The sequence below is a fragment of the Trachypithecus francoisi genome, unplaced genomic scaffold, assembly GCF_009764315.1.
Source record: "Trachypithecus francoisi isolate TF-2019V2 unplaced genomic scaffold, Tfra_2.0 Contig01461, whole genome shotgun sequence".
Classification (NCBI taxonomy): Eukaryota; Metazoa; Chordata; class Mammalia; order Primates; family Cercopithecidae; genus Trachypithecus; species Trachypithecus francoisi.
In genome coordinates this window covers 17341683-17363330 of record NW_022681433.1, presented here as the reverse complement: position 1 = coordinate 17363330, position 21648 = coordinate 17341683, and the positions used below count along the sequence as shown (strand labels likewise).

At 43.8% G+C, this 21648-nt stretch overlaps 2 protein-coding genes across 4 annotated transcripts in view; both read right to left on the bottom strand.

Annotated features, from left to right (window-relative positions):
* ATP8A2 (ATPase phospholipid transporting 8A2) overlaps nucleotides 1-6864 on the bottom strand; it is a 649053-nt gene extending 642189 nt beyond the window's left edge. The window contains exon 1 of the mRNA XM_033236971.1: nucleotides 6568-6864. Within this exon, the coding sequence (XP_033092862.1) occupies nucleotides 6568-6643 (76 nt within the window). The 5' untranslated portion in view covers nucleotides 6644-6864. The remainder of the gene's footprint in view (nucleotides 1-6567) is intronic.
* Nucleotides 6865-10333: 3469 nt separating this feature from the next.
* NUP58 (nucleoporin 58) overlaps nucleotides 10334-21648 on the bottom strand; it is a 52288-nt gene continuing 40973 nt past the window's right edge. Inside the window, exon 16 of one of the 3 annotated variants that reach the window (XM_033236961.1) lies at nucleotides 10334-10568. In XM_033236961.1, the coding sequence (XP_033092852.1) occupies nucleotides 10486-10568 (83 nt within the window). In that variant the 3' untranslated portion in view covers nucleotides 10334-10485. Of the gene's footprint in view, nucleotides 10569-18224; nucleotides 20687-21648 lie in introns of those variants that run through there. The other 2 variants (XM_033236941.1, XM_033236951.1) reach the window with 2 other exon arrangements.

Genomic DNA, 21648 nt, shown 5'->3' with positions numbered 1-21648 from the left:
GAAAAAAGCAACTGTCTTCGAACTAAACATCTGGAATGAGATTCCAAATGTCGGCACAGAGAAGTACTCACTCACTCCATGGAGTAGTTTGCTTACCCTAGTTTCCTCTATAATCAGTCACTGTAATGTGCTTAAAATATTTACAGTAATCCTGGGATCCTCGGTGCTGCGTTTGGCTTACACAGTATCTCTAGAGATAGAAAAGGGAGAAGGAGCACCCGAATGCTTCCCTGTAATGTGTGAAATGTACATTGCTGATGATTTGGCAAAAGATTACACAAGACAGGAAAACTTACTTCTGAATGCAAAACCTCTGAATCAAAATTAACGAGCCTGCCTTAACATTCTCTGCAAAAGAGCGGAAAAGGAAAAAAAACATTTCTCCTATCTGGAGTATTTCTTCTCTCCTGCCTTTACTTAAAAAGAAAAGTATACAAGTATGTATATAGAATGTTTAAATGGGAAGTAATAATAATATATTTCTCAGAGGGATGGTGTGAAGATCAGTAAGAAAAATATGCGAAGAACACTAAAGATGTATTCGTAATTACCTTTATTCTCTTTATTCTCACACCACCAGACCCACTTCCTTTGCTCTCTTCCCAACAGCACTGCCTGCCATCAGTGGCGCAGTATCAGGTGGGCAGAGCTACAGAGTAGCTAGGATAGCAGGGACGGAGCTAGGACAGCAGGGACAGAGCTAGGACAGCAGGGACGGAGCTAGGACAGGGACGGAGCTAGGACAGCAGGGACGGAGCTAGGACAGCAGGGACGGAGCTAGGATAGGGACAGCGCTAGGACAGCAGGGACGGAGCTAGGATAGGGACGGAGCTAGGACAGCAGGGACGGAGCTAGGACAGCAGGGACGGAGCTAGGATAGAGACGGAGCTAGGACAGCAGGGACGGCGCTAGGACAGCAGGGACGGAGCTAGGACAGCAGGGACGGCGCCAGGACAGCAGGGACGGCGCTAGGACAGCAGGGACGGGGACAGCCAAGTGCTGCCAGCGGCGCGGGCGAGTGAGGACTGTGTGGAGGAGGAGGACCTGCGTCCCTTGCAATTTGGGAGCCCTGCAGCTACTCACCCTGTATATGGAACAGATGCTAAAAAGAGAAAAACATGTCAGCTTGGAAAGCAGAAACCCACGCTAACCAACTCTGAAGTGAGAACTCCAGGGAAAGCCAAAAATAACAAAGTTCTCTTCTCTGTGACAAGAAGAGGGTATTAAAAATTCAGGCAACCTGAAGCAAACCAATCAAAATGGCATAAATCTTCCTGTAACATTTTACCATATTCCTGAATGCAGCTTTTTCTACACTCACCTGGGAGTGATCATGATGGAAAGCAAAAATGGGCAGTATTTATAAAGTAATGATTACCAAAAAAAAAAAAAAAAATGCAAAACTCTGGGAAAAAGACAGAATGAGGATTAGATCACTTTTGAGCATGAAATATGAGGAAATATTATATGACAAGCTTAACAGGGGCAGGGCAGGAGGGAAGAAATGAACCATCAGAGCAAGAGACCTGTTCACACAAACACGTGCACACGCATCAGCGGTAATATTGGGCCCAGTAGCCCTCCCCCATCACAGCTGGGGAGTGACCAGCATCATTCATGTGCTTTTTTCCTTTAGAGAAAGGGTCTTGCTCTGTTGTCCAGGCTGGAATAAGGTGGTGCAGTAGCTCATTGCAGCCTCGAATTCCTGGGCTCAAGTGATCCTTCCACCTCAGTCTCTCAAGCAGCTGGGACTACAGGCGTCTGCCACGATGCCTGGCTATTTATAAATTTTTTGTAGAGATGGGGGGGGTCTCACTATGTTGTACAGGCTGGTCTCGAACTCCTGGCCTCAAATGAACCTCCCACCTGGACCTCCCAAAGTGCTGACATTACACACGTGAGCCACCAGGCTTGATTATTCAAGTACTGTTTTGTTTTGTTAGAGACAAGGTCTCACTCTGTCGCCCAGACTGGAGTGCAGTGATGCAATCTTGGCTCACCACAACCTCCCCCTCACAGACTCAAGTGATTCTCCTGCCTCAGCCTGCTGAGTTACAGGGATTACAGGCACACAGCACAACCACTTGGCTAATTTTTACACTTCTAGGGTTTCTCCATGTCGGCCAGGCTGGTCTTGAACTCCTGACTTCAAATGATCCACCTGTCTCGGCCTCCCAAAGTGCTGGGATTGCAGACATGAGACACTGTGCCCAGCCCATCCAGGTACTTTTACGACACATCTGTGCAGGCAGACCCAGGAAGCCACTGGGGTGTGACAGGTCCCCACTCCTTACTCTATTCCCGGAAGGGCTCTCTCCTTTCCTGGAGTAGGTCCTGTTTCTGTGTTTGTCCTTGATGATGATGGGGAGAGACTCCCAGGGCATGGAGGTGAGATCACTTTATTTTTAGCCCTTCTTAATGGTTGTTAACATTTGTGCTGAGCACTTTTCCCAGCCTAAGTGGATGTAAATAACATCTTGTATCCAGTGTGGTATTGACCAGAAATTATATTTAGTAAACGTAAAGATCCAAGGAGGAAGAATAGAGACCCTTCTTTAGAGGTACTGTACACACTTCCTCTCATAAATGCTTAAAAACTTTTTTGAAAATAACTATAAAATATTCCATTTGCCTAGCGGGCACCTCTGTCTGAGGGGGGTTTAAGATAACGCATCCGTTGTGAATGTAAAACCAATTATTGGACAACAGAAGGCATCCACAGAGGTGCTTATTGGCCACGTGTGGGGTAGAAGACAGCCTTGTAGGCAGGACTCCTTTCAACAGGGGATGACCTTCAGAGCTCCTAGATGATGAACAACACTCTGGTGCGTAAGCGCTTATTTCGGTAACCATTTACACCTGGTGAGAAGCGCTTATTTCGGTAACCATTTACACCTGGATCATCGCAGTAACAGGACATTTCCATTCTCCTGTGATGACTATGCAGTCCTCTCCTAGTTAGGCCTCCATCATTAGATTTAGAGGAGAAAATAATAAAGGAAGTTTTTGCCAATTCTTCTATGACACAGGATAAATGCCTAGATGGAGGACTTTGCCTTCGATGACGATGGGCAGCATGGGAGAAATCTGACATGCTGTTGATATCATCTTGATTATGTGTCAATTAATGCATGTACTTACATGCACATACCCACACACCACTACCACCCACCCACGAAGTGCAAACTCTTATTTTTATCTTTATCTGTAACAGAAGTAAATGAACCTTTTGAATGTCATATAGGTAGAAATGACAGTGTTAAAACCTGAATTCAGGCAGGGTGCGGTGGCTCACGCCTGTAATCACAGCACTTTCGGAGGCTGATGAGGGCGGATCATGAGATCAGGAGATCGAGACCATCCTGGCTAACATGGTGAAACCCCATCTCTATTAAAAATACAAAAAAAAAAAAAAATTAGCCTGGTGTGATGGCAGGCACCTGTAGTCCCAGCTACTCGGGAGACTGAGGCAGGAGAATGGCGTGAACCCAGGAGGCAGAGCTTGCAGTGAGCCAAGATCGCACCACTGCACTCCAGCCTGGGCGACAGAGCAAGACTCCATTTCAAAAAAAAAGAAACTGAATTCTCTTTAACCCTAAAGTCTGGGGTTTTAACCCCTAGATATACTGCCCTTAAGAAACTTCCAAACAGAATCTAGACCATTAGACCAAGTTCAAAAGCTGCCCATGACAGAGATGAGTAAAATCTGTAATTACTGAGCACACACAGGGTAGTACAGGGAATGGAAGCAGGAGAAATTAGATGATTATCTTTCTTTCCTGTCAAGGAAGAGAAAACAATATAGAATCAATGAGAGTATTCTGGTCCATTTAGATCTGATATTGAACTAGGCAGGTGGACAATAAGAACCACATTGGACTTGCTAATTAGCTGGTCCTGACAGAAATTACACAGCGAGTAAGGAATTTCTCTGAATTTTTTTTTTCATTTGTAAAGTGAAGGGATCAGACCATATCCTCCAGCTATTACATTCTCACATTAGCTCTGCTTATATTTTCAGCTGCCCTGATTCTCCTCCTTGAAACTTAAGGCAAGTTGTTCTGGCAAAAACAGCAAACATACACTTAAAAAACACCTTTGATGACCAGCAGAGGGCAGGGTGAATTGGGCGTGGAATTTAGAGGAGGGCTCCAGGGGCAGTTTCTAGAAGATTTGTAGCCCTGATTGGGGGCCGTGGCTCATGCCTGTAATCCCAGCACTTTGGGAGGCCGAGACGGGCGGATCACGAGATCAGGAGATCGAGACCATCCTGGCTAACACGGTGAAACTCCGTCTCTACTAAAAAATACAAAAAAAAACTAGCCTGGCGAGGTGGCGGGCGCCTGTGGTCCCAGCTACTCGGGAGGCTGAGGCAGGAGAATGGCGTGAACCCGGGGGGCGGAGCTTGCAGTGAGCCGAGATCGCGCCACTCACTCCAGCCTGGGCGACAGAGAGAGACTCCGTCTCAAAAAAAAAAAAAAAAAAGTTTTCTGGACTGTTTCCAGTTCCTGTCCTGTTACTCTCTTACACCTGCTCTATGAGGCATTGTTCCTCACAATGATAGGTTAACAGCTCTTTTCAAGATCACCAGTGACCGCCACTTACACGACAGTTCTCCAGTCTCATCTTCACTGAGCTCAGCAGCACTGGGCACAGGTGCACCCCACCCCTCCCTGAACATCTCCTCACTGAGTTTCAGAGCACCCCCTCTGGGTTTCCAGGGACCTCCCTGGCCATCCTCTCAGGCCCTTTCTGTTGTCCCTCATCTCCCTGACCTCAAAATGTTAGAGTGCCCAGGAATCTATCCAAGGACCCCTCTTTTCTAGGTCACATCTATACACATTGACAGCTGATCACATAATTCTTAGGGGCCAGTGTAAAATGAAAATGTGGGCCCCTTGTTCAAAAATTAAGACTTTCAAGACAGCAACAGTGGGCAGAACATCCAAGCAAATGCCTACTCTTATAAGAGCCAGACTCTGAGCAGCTGCAGGGGATACACTCTTGGAGCCGGTCCTGCCGACGACTCTTGAATGCAGATACCTTGCACACTCCCCGGAGCCCCAGACTCATAAATCCAGCTCTCTACTAATCATCTCCACTTGGCTCTGTGGTAGGCATTTCAGACCAAATTCTTCACACCTTCCCTCTCCGCAAAAGAGAACCCTGGTCCTCCGCAGCTTCCCCATCTCAGCAAGGGGTGCATTCCTCCGGCGTCTCAGACCAACACCCGTGGGGCCATCTTTAATTCTTTTATTGTACTGAAGCCCCACATCCAAATCACAAGCACATGCCTTTGGCTCCACCTGCAAAGGTACAGAGAGTGTCCCCAGGTCTCCCCAGGCTGCCGCCACCTCACGCCTGTATCCCTGCGCCCTTCCACTGTCTCTCGGCCGCAGCTCTTCCCCGCTATTTAGTCTTGACCCTGCGCCCCGTGACCCCTTCAGGCTGGGATTCTCCTTAAAATGAATATGAAAGTGTCCTGACTTTACCCAAGTTTAACAAACACTGGCTTAAATTACCTGATACGCTTGCTTCCCTCTCACGTTACTCAACTACAGAAATACGAAAGTCGCTTATTTTCATGTTTCTGTTTTCTCAAAATAAAAAAGCACGAAGACAAGTGACCCCACCTCCAAACTGTACACCCTCTACCTTCCTCATGTCAAAGATCTGCCTGCAAATTTGCCGCAGTCCTGAAACGGTAAGAAATCATTTGGGGGTTCCTCTTTACGTCTGCATTAACTAATGGTCTCGGTAACCTTATCAAGTGTCATAGCCACATCACATCCAGCCCCACGACATCATGGTTTCTAAACGTGCTCTATAATCATAGAACGCAGGCCTCTAACAGTGCAAGGGGTCGGGGATGTTATATGCGTTTTTGGCTTTAGGTTTCGAGTTCCAACACCCAGGCGCCGGCAGGCAGGGTGTGTGTGCACGCGTGCGTGTGTACGTGTGTACCTGTGTGTGTGCGCGCGCGTGTGCGTGTGTGTGTTCGTCTCCAGGTGGTTGTATGCACGGATGGTTATGAGCCGGTACGTCACCGCTGTGCGCGCGAGGACCCGGGGCTCCAAGTGGTGAGAATCACTGGAGGAACCTTTCGGATGCCTTTTTCGTCCTCTGCCTTTGAGCTCTGCAGCACCGCGGTGCCGGCCGCCGGCGGGGAAGGCTGCATCTTCCCTGCGCCACCAAACAGTGCCCACCACCGCGGGGACTGCCGCCTAGGTCACCTCCCTGAGCCGCATCCGCGCGTAGGGGCGCACGGGCACGCGCACAGGACGCGCGCGCGCGCGCACACACATCTGTACAGGGACGAGCCGGGGGGTCTCTGACGCCCGCCGCTCCCGTCGCCCGGGCCTGGGGCTTTTTGGCCCCGCAGGTGCAGCGACGCCCAACCCCCGTGCGGCCAGCGCGCGGCGTCGGCGGATCCTGCAGCCCGGGGAGCCCGGGGAGCCCAGGGAGGGGAGCAGGGCGCGGGCGGGGCAGTGTCGCAGAACCGCAGGCGCGCCCCGCGCCGCCCCCGCCCCGGGCCCACCCTCCCCCGCCGCGCCCCTCCCAGCTCACCCACGGACGAGCGGATCCTCGACCTCCGCGGCAGGGACATCTTAAGAGCCTTGTCCAGGCCTGCGCCGTTCAGCATCTCGCCCGTGTGGGGGGCTCGGAGGCCCCGGGCGAGCGACGGAGGCTAAGCGCAGGGCTACGCGCAGGGCTGGGCGCAGGGTCCGCGGCCCGAGGGCCATGGGTGGGCCAGCACCTTGCCGGGCTGCTAACTGGCCGGGACCGCCCGCGCCTGTGCCGGGCAGCGCCCGAGGCTGCGCCGTCCGTGCCGCAGCGGCCAATGCGGCAGCGCCCGCGAACGCCACCGCGGCGGGCCCCGCTGGCCCGGGCTGCGGCGTGGGGGCGGGGGACCGGCCCTGAGCGGAGCCCCGCGAGAGGAGGAGCGGACGGGAGGCTGGAAGGGATCCGTAATATTACGCCGGACCGGGGGGCTTTCAGGTGTGGGGGAAGGCGATGGGGAGGGCTTGGTGGGGTGGGGGATTGGGCCTGTGATTTCGTGGGCTCTTCGAGGAGAGGGGTGCCCCTGGGGGACTTGGAGTCTCTGCCTGTTTGCTACCTATTTACCTGCCTGTCACTTGTCATGTGGAAGTGGAGGCGCTGTGATCCCCCGGGACTCATCCTGTCCCTTTCTTTTCGCAGTTTCTGTTCTTCCGTGCCCAGCCTGCTGGTATCTGTGTAGGGTCTTCGTGGGAGGGTTATTTCCAAAGTGTCTGATGTGGCTTGGCACTCAGAGAAGTCGGGGGTCTCCAGCCCCCCACTCTACACAACTTGCCTGGCATTCTAACCACGCATATTAAAGCTGCAGGTAGCCCTAGGGAAACTTAGCAGCACTCTCCCACGAGCGCACACGCACACGCACACACCCATCGACACACACACCTTTCATAAAACAAAACCATCGAGAGGTAAGGTGACTTGTCCAAGGTCACTTGATCTATTTTTTGTTTTTTCTTATCGCATAATGTTTAGATTGTGCTTGATCTTTCTGGGCACAATCCCATGAAGATAAAAAGCTAAATCTTTATTGTGCCTGATGACATTCTGACCTCGGGGTAAAAACGGAACAAAACAAAAATAAAACCGTTCAGGTGAACGTCTGACCTTGCATTTCCTGATGCGATCATTACATTTCTTTTAACCTACATTAACATTAGGGACTGACGAGGAGTACACAGTTCAGCAAAAAGAACCTGTGCTAGGAAAAACAGCGGTGCGGCCTGAGCTCCTCCTGCCTGGCCTCTGCTTCTGATTTTATTTTCTTTTACTTTTTTTTTTTTTCTTAAGACGGAGTTTTGCTTTTGTTGTCCAGGCTGGAGTGCAATGGCGCGATCTCGGCTCACGGCAACTTCTGCTGCCCGGGTTCAAGCGATTCTCGTGCCTCAGCCTCCCGAGTAGCTGGGATTACAGGCGCCCGCCACCACGCCTGGTTAATTTTTGTATTTTTAGTAGAGACGGGGGTTTCACTATGTTGGCCAGGCTGGTCTCGAACTCCTGACCTCAGGCGATCCACCTGCCTCGGCCTCACAAAGTGCTGTAATTACAGGCGTGAGCCACCACGCCCGGCCTGTGCTTCTAATTTTCTTAAGAACATCCAGGCCAGGCAAGTTACATTGAAAACTGCAGGCTGGTAAGAATCTACACTAAATGTAGCTTCAGTTAGGGTTCTTTACCTGTCTCTTCTGGGCCCTCAAAAAATTTTCTGATAAAAAATGCATCTTTGGCCGGGCGCGGTGGCTCACGCCTGGAATCCCAGCACTTTGGGAGGCCGAGGTGGGCAGATCACGAGGTCAGGAGATCGAGACCATCCTGGCTAACACCGTGAAACCCCGTCTCCACTAAAAAATACAAAAAACTAGCCGGGCGAGGTGGCGGGCGCCTGTAGTCCCAGCTACTCGGGAGGCTGAGGCAGGAGAATGGCGTAAACCCGGGAGGCGGAGCTTGCAGTGAGCTGAGATCCGGCCACTGCACTCCAGCCTGGGCGACAGAACGAGACTCCGTCTCAAAAAAAAAAAAAAAAAAAATGCATCTTTGGCCGGGCGCGGTGGCTCACGCCTGGAATCCCAGCACTTTGGGAGGCCGAGGTGGGCAGATCACGAGGTCAGGAGATCGAGACCATCTATGGTATTAGACCCCCATGTACGTGGCATATGAATAGACAAATAGATCACTGAACAACATTAACAAAATTAGATACCATTACCAATCAAACAGTATTAAGTATTAAGTAGCATTAAGTCCTTTAATGTTGTTCTTACAGACATGAGCTACTGCATCTGTCTACATAAACACTTGTATTTTTTAATAGAGACGGGGTTTCACCATGTTAGCCAAGATGGTCTCGATCTCCTGACCTTGTGATCCACCTGCCTTGCATCACCAAGTACTGGAATTACAGGCATGAGCCATCGCGCAAGTCTTTTTTTTTTAGACAAGATCTCACTTTGTCACCCAGGCTGAAGTGTACGGGTATGACCTTGGCTCACTGCAGCCTCGAATTCCTAGACGCAAGCCATCTTCCCACCTCATCCTCTCGGGTAGCTGGGACTACAGGTGAGCGCCAACACTCCCGGCTTATTTTTGTATTTTTTGTAGAGACAGGCTTTCACCACATTGCCCAGGCTGGTCTTGAACTCCTGAGTTCAAGTGATCCGCCAGCCTGGGCATCCCAAAGTGCAGAGATTACAGGTGTGAGCCACTGCACCTGGCTCACACCTTGAAAACCTTGAAAACCTTATGTGAAGTGAAAGAAGATGGTCACATTTATATAAACTAATCCAGAACATGCTAGAGAGGCAGAGTGTAATGATTACCTAGGGCTTAGGGTGGAATAAGGAGTAACAAAATGTTCTTACAGGGCTTGTTTTTTGGAGGGGGGGAGGTGACAAAAATGTTCTAAAACTAGACCGTGGCCAGGCATGGTGGCTCATGCCTGTAATGCCAGCCCCTTGGGAGGTCAAAGTGGGAGGATCATTAGAGGCTAGGAGTTCAAGACCAACCTGGGCAACACAAAGAGACCTTATCTCAAAAACAAAAACAAAAAAGAATTTGACCAGGTATAGTGGCACGTGCCTGTAGTTCCAGCTACTTGGGAGGCAGATGCTGGGGGACTTTTTGAGCCCGGGAGTTGGAGGTTGCAGTGAGCTATGATCACTCCACTGCACTCCAGTCTGGGTGAAGAGACTATCTCTAAAAAAAAAAATTTTTTTTTTTTTGACAGAGTCTCACTCTGTCACCCAAACTTGAGTGCAATGGGTGCAATCTCAACTCACTGCAACCTCTGTCTCTGAGTTCAAGTGATTCTCGTGCCTCAGCCTCCCGAGTAACTGGGATTACAGGCACCTGCCACCATACCCGGCTAATTTTTGTGTTCTTAGTAGAGACGGGGTTTTGCCATGTTGCCCAGGCTGGTTTTGAACTCCTGAGCTCAGGCAATCCGAAAAAAAATTTTTTTTTAATTAAAACTAGACTGTGATAATATTGTACAACTTTGTGAATACACTAAAAACTACTGAATTTTACTTCAAATGGATGAACTGTAATGGTATGTGAATTATATCTCAATAAAATGTTATTTTTTTAACAAAAGAGTGAGTTGCATAATTGGAATTTAAAAGTATTTAATTCACTATACTTGGTCAATTTTATTTTGCACCGACTTTTCCTACTCAGTGAGTTTTCTACCAGTGTCTTCTATACATTGAATTAGTGGTCTGCTTCCCAATTCCTCTAAATACTCCCAGGATCTGGTATACGAGCCATTAGATTGTCCTTTAACACCAAGGGCAAGTTTTATTTCCTTAATTCTAAACATCTTGACCAAACCTACTCTAAATTTAACACGCTTTGCTTTTCTTAAATAATGGGATTTACAAAATGAGAATTAGAGGTTCCTTAAAGGTAGATATTTGTTGATTCAAGGACTGCTCAGAACTGGATTTTTCTTCCTACTTCATTGGTTTCTGTAACACTGGGTTTTCGAAATTCAGTTAAAACCTGTGATTTGTTGCCTGAGAGAAAGAGAAAAATTGTTTAGACTGTATTATGACAATAGTTAATACTTATTGCATCTTGCAGGAACATATTTAAGCACCTTACATATGCTAACCAATTTTAACCTTCACAGTCAACCTACAGGATGGATTCTTATCTTCATTTTACTAACGAGGCACAAAGATGTTAAATAACTTGCCTAACTAGAGCCACCAAGTGATAAAGCTGAGATTCTAACCCTAGTAGCATGGTTGCAAGGCCTATATGGAGAAAGATCAGCAGGGAGGGTCACTGAAGTAACCCTTTTCCCACTGCATTATTTAATCAATAAACATTAATAGAATCCAGTTAAACGGTAAGCAAAAACAAACCCAAACTAAAACAAGACAGGGCTCCTGTCCTGGGATTACACAGCCTAATATGGGAGACAAAGATACCACCAAATAATACAAATATAACTTGGTAAGCCTGTATTAGAAGGTTCAAAGTCCAACCAGAGTGAAGAGGTACAAACTAACTTTGTCCAGGGGAGTTAGAGAAGGATGAGGAAAGACGCTGCTGAAGGCTAACATTTACTCCATACAAAGGAAACAGCTCCTGGTGTGAAAGACCATAGTGTTTGGGAATGGCCTTGGTGTGGGAAAGTGTCAGAAGGGACTGGTAAAAGTAGAGGCCAGACTCTGAGGGGCTTTTTATGTTATGAAAGAGTTTGAAATAAAGAGTACCGATGAGTATGGGCTTGACAGGATCCTGTTTGTGAAGATAACTGTAGGAACTCTGATGATGAACAACGGTAGACAAAAGAAAGCAGGGATACCAAGTAGGAAACTGCTTTAACAATCGATGTAAGAGGCAAAAAGAAGCAAATTAAATTATCTGTAATTTATTTCTCTTTTAGACATATAAGCCATATTTGGTCCTAGAACCATGGTCTGCACCATCTAAAGCAGCATGGTGTAACAGAAATAAAATGCGAGTCATATATATAACTTTAAATTTTATACTAGCCAGGTGTGATGGTGTGCGCCTGTAATCCTAGCTACTTGGGAGGCTAAGATGGAAAGATTACTTGATGCCAGGAGTTCAAGACCAGCCTGGGCAACGTAACAAGACCCCTCATCTCGAAAAAATAATAATAATAATAAAAATAATACATTTTATACTAACCACATTAAAACAAGTAAACAAACATTTTGAAATATATTTAACTCAATATATTTCAACATGTCAATACAAATCATTAACAAAATATTTTGCATTTTTCATACTGTCTTGAAAATCCAGTGTGAATTTTATACCTAAAGAACTTTCCATTTGAATGCTAAGTTTCCTTTGAAACTTAATTTGCATTTAGATTTTATAAATTTTACTATTGAAAATGTAGACTGATGTACTCAAGTTTTTCCAAACACACTTAAATGTTGCCCAATATTTGAATGGTGTGTCAGTTTTTAAATTTTAATTGATAAAAATTAAAGTTAAAAGTTCAGTTCCTCAATCATGCCTACCATATTTCAGTGCTCAGGAGCCACACATGGCCAGTGGTTGCCACTGTGGACAGTGCAGACTGCACTGCTTCTCAGCCAAGGGAGAACAACTTGCCAGCCACTCCCTCGTTGGATTATAACAGATGTCCACAAAATGTTTATTATCAGGATCTAAAAAGGAAGAATCTCTCATTCTAAACTAACTGCAAGTAAAACACAGTAGAGAGGAGTACAAATTCTTGACACCTGAAGAAGCAGATGCACAGCACATGATTGTTTTTGGTTAAGTTACTAAAAAAAAAGAAGAGTATTGTTCTTTTTTTTTTTTTTTCTTTTTTTTTGAGACGGAGTCTCGCTCTGTCGCCCAGGCTGGAGTGCAGTGGCCGGATCTCAGCTCACTGCAAGCTCCGCCTCCCGGGTTCACGCCATTCTCCTGCCTCAGCCTCCCGAGTAGCTGGGACTACAGGCGCCCGCCACCTCGCCCGGCTAGTTTTTTGTAGTTTTTAGTAGAGACAGGGTTTCACCGTGTTAGCCAGGATGGTCTCGATCTCCTGACCTCGTGATCCGCCCATCTCGGCCTCCCAAAGTGCCGGGATTACAGGCTTGAGCCACCGCGCCTGGCCGAGTATTGTTCTTTAGAGCAATCCTTGTTTGGCTAATAGAGAAGATGTAAACAATGATTTGAAAGAATTGTTATGGATGTACCTATAAAAACATCTACAAAAACAAGCTCCATTATGGAACTTTAACTCATAAGGCCTTCTGTTTAAAACTGTATATGGAGTAGACTCCTAAAACACAGCCCCATTAGAACACACCTGAAAATAATGAGGGCAATTTTTAAAAACATCTTTTAAATGCAGAGCTGAATTAGCAATAAAATAAATTCTTGGAAGCCAAAAATGAAGTGGAAGTGTGAGAACGATGGAGCACTGAGACTTGTGGCTGCTAACAAAGACATTGAGGTTATAACCCTGCTCAGGAGGCAAGCCGAGGCCCAGCAGCCTGTGGAGATTTGCTTACTGTACCCTAGGTAAATTCTGCCCTCTTCCTTGCCAGTAGGAGTTTTAGCTGAGTGCAGGATATCTAGCAAAAGACATTCCCCAGACCTATTTGCAGCTACGTGACTAGGTGCTGGCCAATGTGGTATGATAGAAGTATGCAACTGCTGGCTCACACTCCTGAAAGGAAAGGTATTCTCTTCACTCGTTCCTTCTTCCCATGAGCTGGAATGCAAATACAGGTTGAGAATCCCTAACTTGAAATGTTCCAAAATCTGAAACTTGAGTGCCAACATGGAGCCACAAATGGAGAATTCCACATCTGACCTCATGTGAAGGGTCAGTCAATACTTTATTTGACACACAAAATGATTTAAAATAGTGTATAACATTACCCCCAGGCTATGTGTATAAAAAACATAAATGAATTTCATGTTTAAACTTGGGTCCCATCCCCAAGATGTCATTATATATATGAAAATATTCCAGGTCGGGAGTGGTGGTTCATGTCTGTAATCTCAGCATTTTGGGAGGCCGAGGCGGGTGGATCACTTGAGGTCAGGAGTTCGAGACCAGCCTGGCCAACATGGTGAAACCCTATCTCTACTAAAAATACAAAAATTAGCTGGGTGTGGTGGTGGGTGCCTGTAATCCCAGCTACTCAGGAGGCTAAGGTAGCAGAATCACTTGAACCTGGGAGGCAGAGGTTGCAGTGAGCAAGACTGCGCCACTGCACTCCAGCCTGGGCAACAGAGTGAGACTCTGTCGCCAAAAAAATATATATATATAAGAAACACACTTCTTGTCCCAAGCATTTGAGAGAAGGGATACAAACTTCTCTGGAGGCTGAGGTATTAGTTGCTTTTTATTTTGAACCCCTTTATGTTGTTCAAATTTAACATTTTAAATTAAATACATGGTTCTTTAAACTTGTAAATACTTCACAAAATGTAAACCACATTCATATTTATTCCTCAAAGCCACATATTTTCTTGATTGCCTCAGGCCAAATTAATCTCCTCATACACTCGAGAATTTTTCTTGTATCTTTATAACTTAAGAAAGCCCACTTTATATCAATTTATGTAAAGTTAAAAGCCTGCATAGACTGTACATAGACTGCCTGGGTTTGAATTCTGGCCCATTCGCTTGCTAGTTGAGTGGTGACTATTATTTAACGACTGTGCCTGTTTTCTCACCTGGAAAAAAAAAAAGGAACAACAGTACCCAGCTCACAGGATTGAGGACTAAATGAGTTAATGTATGGGAACTCATAAGAGTAGATCCTGGCACCTACTCAGCACTGTTAGCTATTATTGAGTATAGACAGTATCCTACCCATATATGTATTCCGAAATTCCCAGCAGTGGAGCACACAAATTATTAAGTAATGTTTACTGAATTAAACTGACTTGCTACCAGGAAGATTAAAAGAGGGGTGGTGATGACAAGAAAGTTCTCCCCAAGTTAATTCAGCAGCACACTTGTCAGCAATGAAAGCTTTGAGAGCCTGGTAGGTTTTTTGTTTCTATTAGCTGACAGACTAGGTAGAAAAAACAAATGCATTCTATTGAATGAATGTGAAAAAGGCAAAAACCCTTCTGAGCCACAATCAATTTTTCCATTCATCCCTACTCTCTCCTACGTATGTTGCGGTCTCTCATTCTTGCCTGCTGTTTCCATAGTTCTTTTTTTTTTTTTTTTTTTTTTTTTGAGACGGAGTCTCGCTCTGTTGCCCAGGCTGGAGTGAGTGGCGCGATCTCGGCTCACTGCAAGCTCCGCCTTCCGGGTTCCCGCCATTCTCCTGCCTCAGCCTCCCGAGTAGCTGGGACCACAGGCGCCGCCACCACGCCCGGCTAAATTTTTTTTGTATTTTTAGTAGAGACGGGGTTTCACCGTGTTAGCCAGGATGGTCTTCGATCTCCTGACCTCGTGATCCGCCCGCCTCGGCCTCCCCAAGTGCTGGGATTACAGGCTTGAGCCACCGCGCCCGGCCGGGTTCTCTTGAGCTTTTTCTAAAGGGCCTGTTGAAGTTCATCTGTACCGGCAAGTCTCACTTGGTCTCGGCATGTGAGAGGGGAGTCATACAAGCCTTCCAGGAAAGGTTTTCTTGTTAAACTTCTGACAGTTCATAAAATTCAAATAATCAACATTGCTCTGCTTACCTTTTCCAAGGTGGACATAACCCCCCACCGCCCCCACGGCCCAGCTGCTGGGATGACGCTTTTCTCCATAAACCTCTTCATAGGGAACCAGCAGGAAAAGGTCAAAGATGGACTGCACAAGTCCAGCTCTTGCTTCTTTATAACACTCTTTACACCACAGATATTATTCCCTCTCCTTTTAAATCACATAGACCTAGGTACTTACCTTACTTTGCCCTATCTGGTCTATTACATACTCGTAGTTTCCCCCATATGAACTGTGTAATCACATTACCTTCAGTGCCTTTGTTAGTCATGAAAATCAGCATGCTATTCCTGTATCAGAGACAGGCAGTAAAATATTGTGCTTTGGAATTAAACAGATCTGGGTTTAAAACCCAGACCTATGACTTAGCTATGCAACCTCAAATAAGTTGCTCAACGTTAGCCTCAGTTCCTTCATCTATAAATTGGGTATTTCTGCTTTATACAGTAATATTCAGACTAAACAAGGTCAAGTATATAAAGTGCCGAGAGTGGTACCCAGGACAGACTATGCACCCAATATATGGAGATGTGATGTAAGAAGAAAATAGGACTTTGTGCAGGAGATTTAAGTTAGGTATGCCAGCTCAGACTCCCCAGGACACTGGCTCATGTTAGCAAGGCCCAGAATCCTGTGACTGAACAAGCCTGTCTTGGTGTGTGCTTTAAAAAGTGTGGCAAAGTCAGCTTTATTCACAGAAAAGGTAGGACATTACTTCGGATTTACTATATGATCATCAGAAAGGACAGGTAAATTAACTGGTTGTAATAATGTAAATGACCTCATACCTACTACGGGATAAAAATTTGCACTCAAAATCAAGATGGCTAGTAAAAATAATCCAACAAGAATCTAATAAAAAATTTGCTAAAAGAATAAAAGACTCAAGAAATGCATATATCATGCTGTCCTTATTGTTGTCAATTTCCCCCAGGACATATTCTTTTGTGTAAATCCAATAAAAATCTCAGTAGAATTTTTTGAAGAAAAATCAAACTCAATAAAGTACAGACTACAGTTCATCTTAAAGACTAAGTGTCCTAGAATAGCCTCCCCACACAAAAACAAACAAAAAGGATAAGACAGACCAGCTTCCTATCAGGTATACAAATAAAGCATCTGGCTACAATGATTAATGCAGTGGGGTATTGGTGCAGGAACAGCTAATGCTTCTCAAGTGTCAGGGCTTACACTACCCAAATGCTTTAGATTATATTATTAATATAACCACCCATGTATATTATCCTCATTGTCCAGACGATAAAGCTGAACTCTAGAAAGGTTATGCAACTTGCTTATTAAGATCACACATGGTCAAGGCAGGATTCTGAACACAGCTGACTAGACATACCTCTCAGGAAAAATATTATTACCTATTATCTACAGAGGTCCTCCAAATCATTAGGAAAAAACCCTAATTTCGTATAAAAATTGTGAAAGGATATAATAAGCAATTACACTCACATACAAATAGCTGGTACATATTAAAAAGTTTGACCTCACAAGACCTAGGATTACAATTAACTAGGATCACAAAGAATACTAGGAAATGGATACACATACTGGTAGGAGTATATATTTGTATAGCATTTTGGGAAGGCAATGTGACATTTAAAAACACAATTTATATGACTTTTCAGCAATTTCTTTCCAGAATCAACCCCAAAGAAACTGAAAGTCAAATGAACCTAACCGTACATCAACAGAATAGTTGGTGTGGTGTGTGTGTGTGTGTGTGTGTGTGTGTGTGTGTGTATGATGGAATACCACACAGCCACTAAACGGAATGAACTGAAGGGGCATGATGGCTCACATCTGTAACCTCAACACTTTCGGAGGCTGAGGCAGGCAGATCACCTGAGGTCAGGAGTTCCAGACCAGGCTGGCCAACATGGTAAAACCCCATCTCTACTAAAAATACAAAACTTAGCCAGGTGTAATCATGCCTGTAATCCCAGCTACTCGGGAGGCTGAGGGAGAATTGCTCAAACCCAGGAGGCAGAGGTCGCAGTAAGCCGAGATGGCATCAGCCTGGGCGACAAAAGTGAAACTCCATCTCAAAAAAAAAAAGAATTAATGGCATTCGCAGCCTAGATGGGATTGGAGACTATTATTCTAAGAGAAGAAACTCAGGAACGGAAAACCAATCTCTAAGTGGGAGCTAAGCTATGAGGATACAAAGGCGTTAAGAATGATACAATGGACTATGGGAACTTAGAGGGGAAGGGGTGGGAAGAGGGTGAAGGATAAAAGGCTACAAATTGGGTTCAGTGTATACTGCTCAGGTGATGGGTGCACCAAAATCTCACAAATCACCACTAAAGAACTTACTCATGTAACCAAATACCACCTGTTCCCCAAAAACCTATGGAAATAAAAAAATTTTAAATAAGAATTACATTTCCTAAGAAAACACAAAACAGAATAGTTGGAACAGATCACTGTACACCCATTCTATGGGACAGTATGTAAAAAGTAAATCTACATGGACACAGAAAAATGCTGATGATATACCAATAGAAGGGAAGAAGAACAAGTCCGGAACACAGACTTTTTAACCCATTTGTTAAAAAAGTAAAAAGAGGGATCTAAGAGAATAAAATGTGATAAAAAAAATCAGAGAGAATATAAGAGAAAAAGAAAAGAGAAGTAACATTTATATACTCTTTAAGACACATTTAAAAGGGTCTACAAGGATACATATCAAACTATTAAGAGTGCACACTAGGAAATGGAGGGGAATTAGGGCCTAAAAGTTCAAGGGGATTTTTCCTTTACTCAATATTCTTCTTTATCACTAAAAATGTTCACGGTTTTTGTCATTTTGAGAAGACAAAAGCAAGTGAGAAATAATTTACTATTTTATGTTCACTCTTCTGTTAAAGAGCAAGATATATAAACCAATGAAGGTAATACACTAAAACCCAAGCGGAGAAGAAAAGAGCAATAATAAGAAAATTAGATATTAAGAACAGCTACTGACACCTATAAAGAATCAAAGCAACTGACACAATAAATTTTATTGTTTCCATAATAATAGGCTCTGGACAAAGACAATGGAGACAATGACAACACATTTAAACTCCTATAACAAATTAACCTTACAAATTTCCAGTGGCTCAACATATTAAAATGCAAAATATATAAAGAAAAAAACAAGAAATATAAATATTCAGATTTTTGCAGTACAATGAAATGTCTTTTAAAAAAAGTTTATTGTAATTGTGTATGTAATTCTGACAGTAATTCAAAACACAAAATCACACCTTTTCCCTAACTTCCCACGATCTGGATCTGGGTATTGCAATATTACAGAAATAAGCAAAAATAAGCTTACTGCTCAGAGATAAATAATTTTCCTTATTTCAATGCATCAATGCACAAAAATTTCAATTCAAAAAAGCCAATCACTGCTATATGCAGATAAATAGAACAGATTTGACAACACTTTTATAATCAAACCCAACATTATACAAAAAATATGTGTGTGCGTGTGAGCACGTACATGTGCGTGTGTGTATGCAATGCCTATTTTAGAAAAAAGTCTTGATGAAAATGATTTTGAAAATAGTCACTGACACACATTATATACAAAACCTTTTATATAAAAAATTAAACTATTTTCAATGAAATTCCATGTTCACATCCTATCTGAAAACTGTAACTGAATCATAAATAGGTCTACTAATGGTTTCTCTCTGAAATCATGGCTAAGGCAGTTCTCTTTCCAAGGGTTTTCTTTTATATCCACCTGACATCACTAATACTAATACTAATGTAGTCAAATACACAGATGCAACCTGACATGCCTATGCGTTATTACCTGGAGCTCTGTTCACTGTTATAATGGGAGAATTTACAGTTGCTACAAAGAATATTTTTCTTGTTTAAAATATACTGGTTTCTCTATTCCAAATTAAGCACTTACTTAAGACATTAAGAGGCTGAGAAGCCACTCCATTTGGTGTCAATATCTATAGCCCTATAAGAAAGAACTCTGTATTGGAATAGCTAGAAAAGGTCTCACTAAAGTGAGAACTTTAGTGCATCCTTCACCTGCATAGAATCAGTTTGGCTAATAGCTCTTTGCCCCAGAACACCAGTCTGGAGTTCAAATATGCTCCTGAAAGTTCATCTCAGATAAGAAAAAAACATCTCACAGAAGCAAATAAGGACACACAGGAAAATAAAATTGTTAAAATCTGTTTGATGAGTCTTACAGCATTCCTCATTTGGAGGGGCTGCTACAGGTTAAGGTGGAAACAAAAATGGAAAAGGCCGGGGCAATAAAGTTGAGTTGGCCAAGTATTTACGCCAGTAACCATTTCAATAAGTCTTTAAGCAAACAACTGTAATGACCTGGTGCCTCTAGCTCATCATTCTACAAGCACTGAGGATATGAAGCTTATAAAGGTGAAAACTTGAACACCCTTAGAAAAGGGGAACAGTCTGAGGCAAAAGTTGTAGGCCTGTAAATACATATTTTATTTTCATTTTTTTGAAGACAGAGTTCTGCTCTTATTGCCCAGGCTGGAGTGCAGTGGTGCGATCTCAGCTCACTGCAACCTCCACCTCCCGGGTTCAAGCGATTCTCGTGCCTCAGCCTCCTGAGTAGCTGGGATTATAGGCGCCTGCCACTATGCCCGGCTAATTTTTATATTTTTAGTAGAGATGGGGTTTCACCATGTTAGTCAGGCTGGTCTCGAACTCCTGACCTCAGGTGATCCATCTGCCTCGGCCTCCCAAAGTGCTGGGATTACAGGCGTGAGCCACCGTACCCAGCGTAAATATATATTCTATATGCACACACAACTGTGTGTATTATTCTGTATATATTTACATACATATTCACAAGATGCCCTGCAGTGTAATTCAAAAGGCCTTTATCAAGGAACAAATTGATTCTAGTATAGGCCCTAGAGTTCACACCATCTGTATAAGAAACAAATTTGCATGTATTCACATAATGTAAACCTCATCAACAAAACACCAGGTTAAATAGTAAGTGTTAGGTTAATGGTTTCTAACCATTATCAATCACTGATGTAATGAGAACATTTCTTACACTGAGAATCAAACTAAAAAGAAAACACAACTGGACTTTAAATTCACAAGAAAAAAGATGTTCAGTATGGCAAACATGAAGAAAGTTCAAATTCCAGAGTAGGGAAAAATATCAAAATTTTATAAATCTCCTGGGATGCAATTTAATGACTGCATCATTAGAAAAATAGACTCATAGAATGAACGGTGCTGCTATGGATTCTCTCAACACATCAACCCATGTTTATCTTTTTCCTCTTTTGTTTCCAGCTGGAGGTTTCTTCAACTGAAGGAGTTGTCCTCCTGTTCCAAAACCTGCAGAGGCAGGATTGGACACCCCAAAAGTCAAACCAGCGGATGCCGTGATGCCAGGATTGCTGAAGTTAAACCCAGATGTACTTGAGCTGCCAAAGCCTTATGTTTAGGGAAAAAAATATTCATATCAGAAGTTGAATTCCAAAAACAAATATAAAAACAGGGAGAAGCAGTAAATTTCTATCTAAAAGAATACATAATCTGTAAGAAATGCAAATATCTTAAAGCCCTAAATTTCTCACATGAAATTTTAACAGGAAAATTTAGCTAACAACTAAGTGGCACCTTGAAAGAGAGTTTAGTGATGCAGGCCAAAAGAGAAACCTTAGCACAAATAACTAAAATCTATACAAACTTCAAATTGCCAGAAACTTTCCTGTTAATTAAATATGTCAAGGTGCCTTCCTCCTTAGCCCCAACAACATTTTAGCCACATGTAGAAGAGGGACATTCACATATCTGGACCTACCCTTGCTATCCCACGCACTCCAGGAAAGCGTCAACCCACAATGTTCAAGACAATGAACAACAGAAGAGCAGTACTCACTGTTCTGATTTTGTAAGAGCTTTTGCAAAATTAAGATCTAGTACTACTACTGCCTAGTTAACTAATACAATATTTTGATTATAATCCTGATAACATGGAATCCTATTATTATCTTCCTCCACTGGAACTGCTGATTTTAAACACTACTTGTATTAAGTGGAACTTCCTTTAAATTCTCTAAATTTAAACACATCTTTCACAGTATTATGTCATTATATTAGATATGGTATTTGTCCCTAAGCACTGCACATTAAAACAAGCCATATTTACCAATATAAATGCAAAAGCAGATGAAATTTGGAATTTCTCATAAGAAGAGTCAAAAAAATTATACCTGTTTCAAAAATGAACAAGGAACTAAATTAATAATAAAGATTTGGTATTCTCAAAACCAGAGGGACTCTGGAATAGAAATCATTCTCCAGGATGAATTATGACAAGAAACTTGGTTAAACTTTCACAATGATGGGTTCCTTTTTGCAATAATGAAGAAAATGACTTAACCACGAAGTTA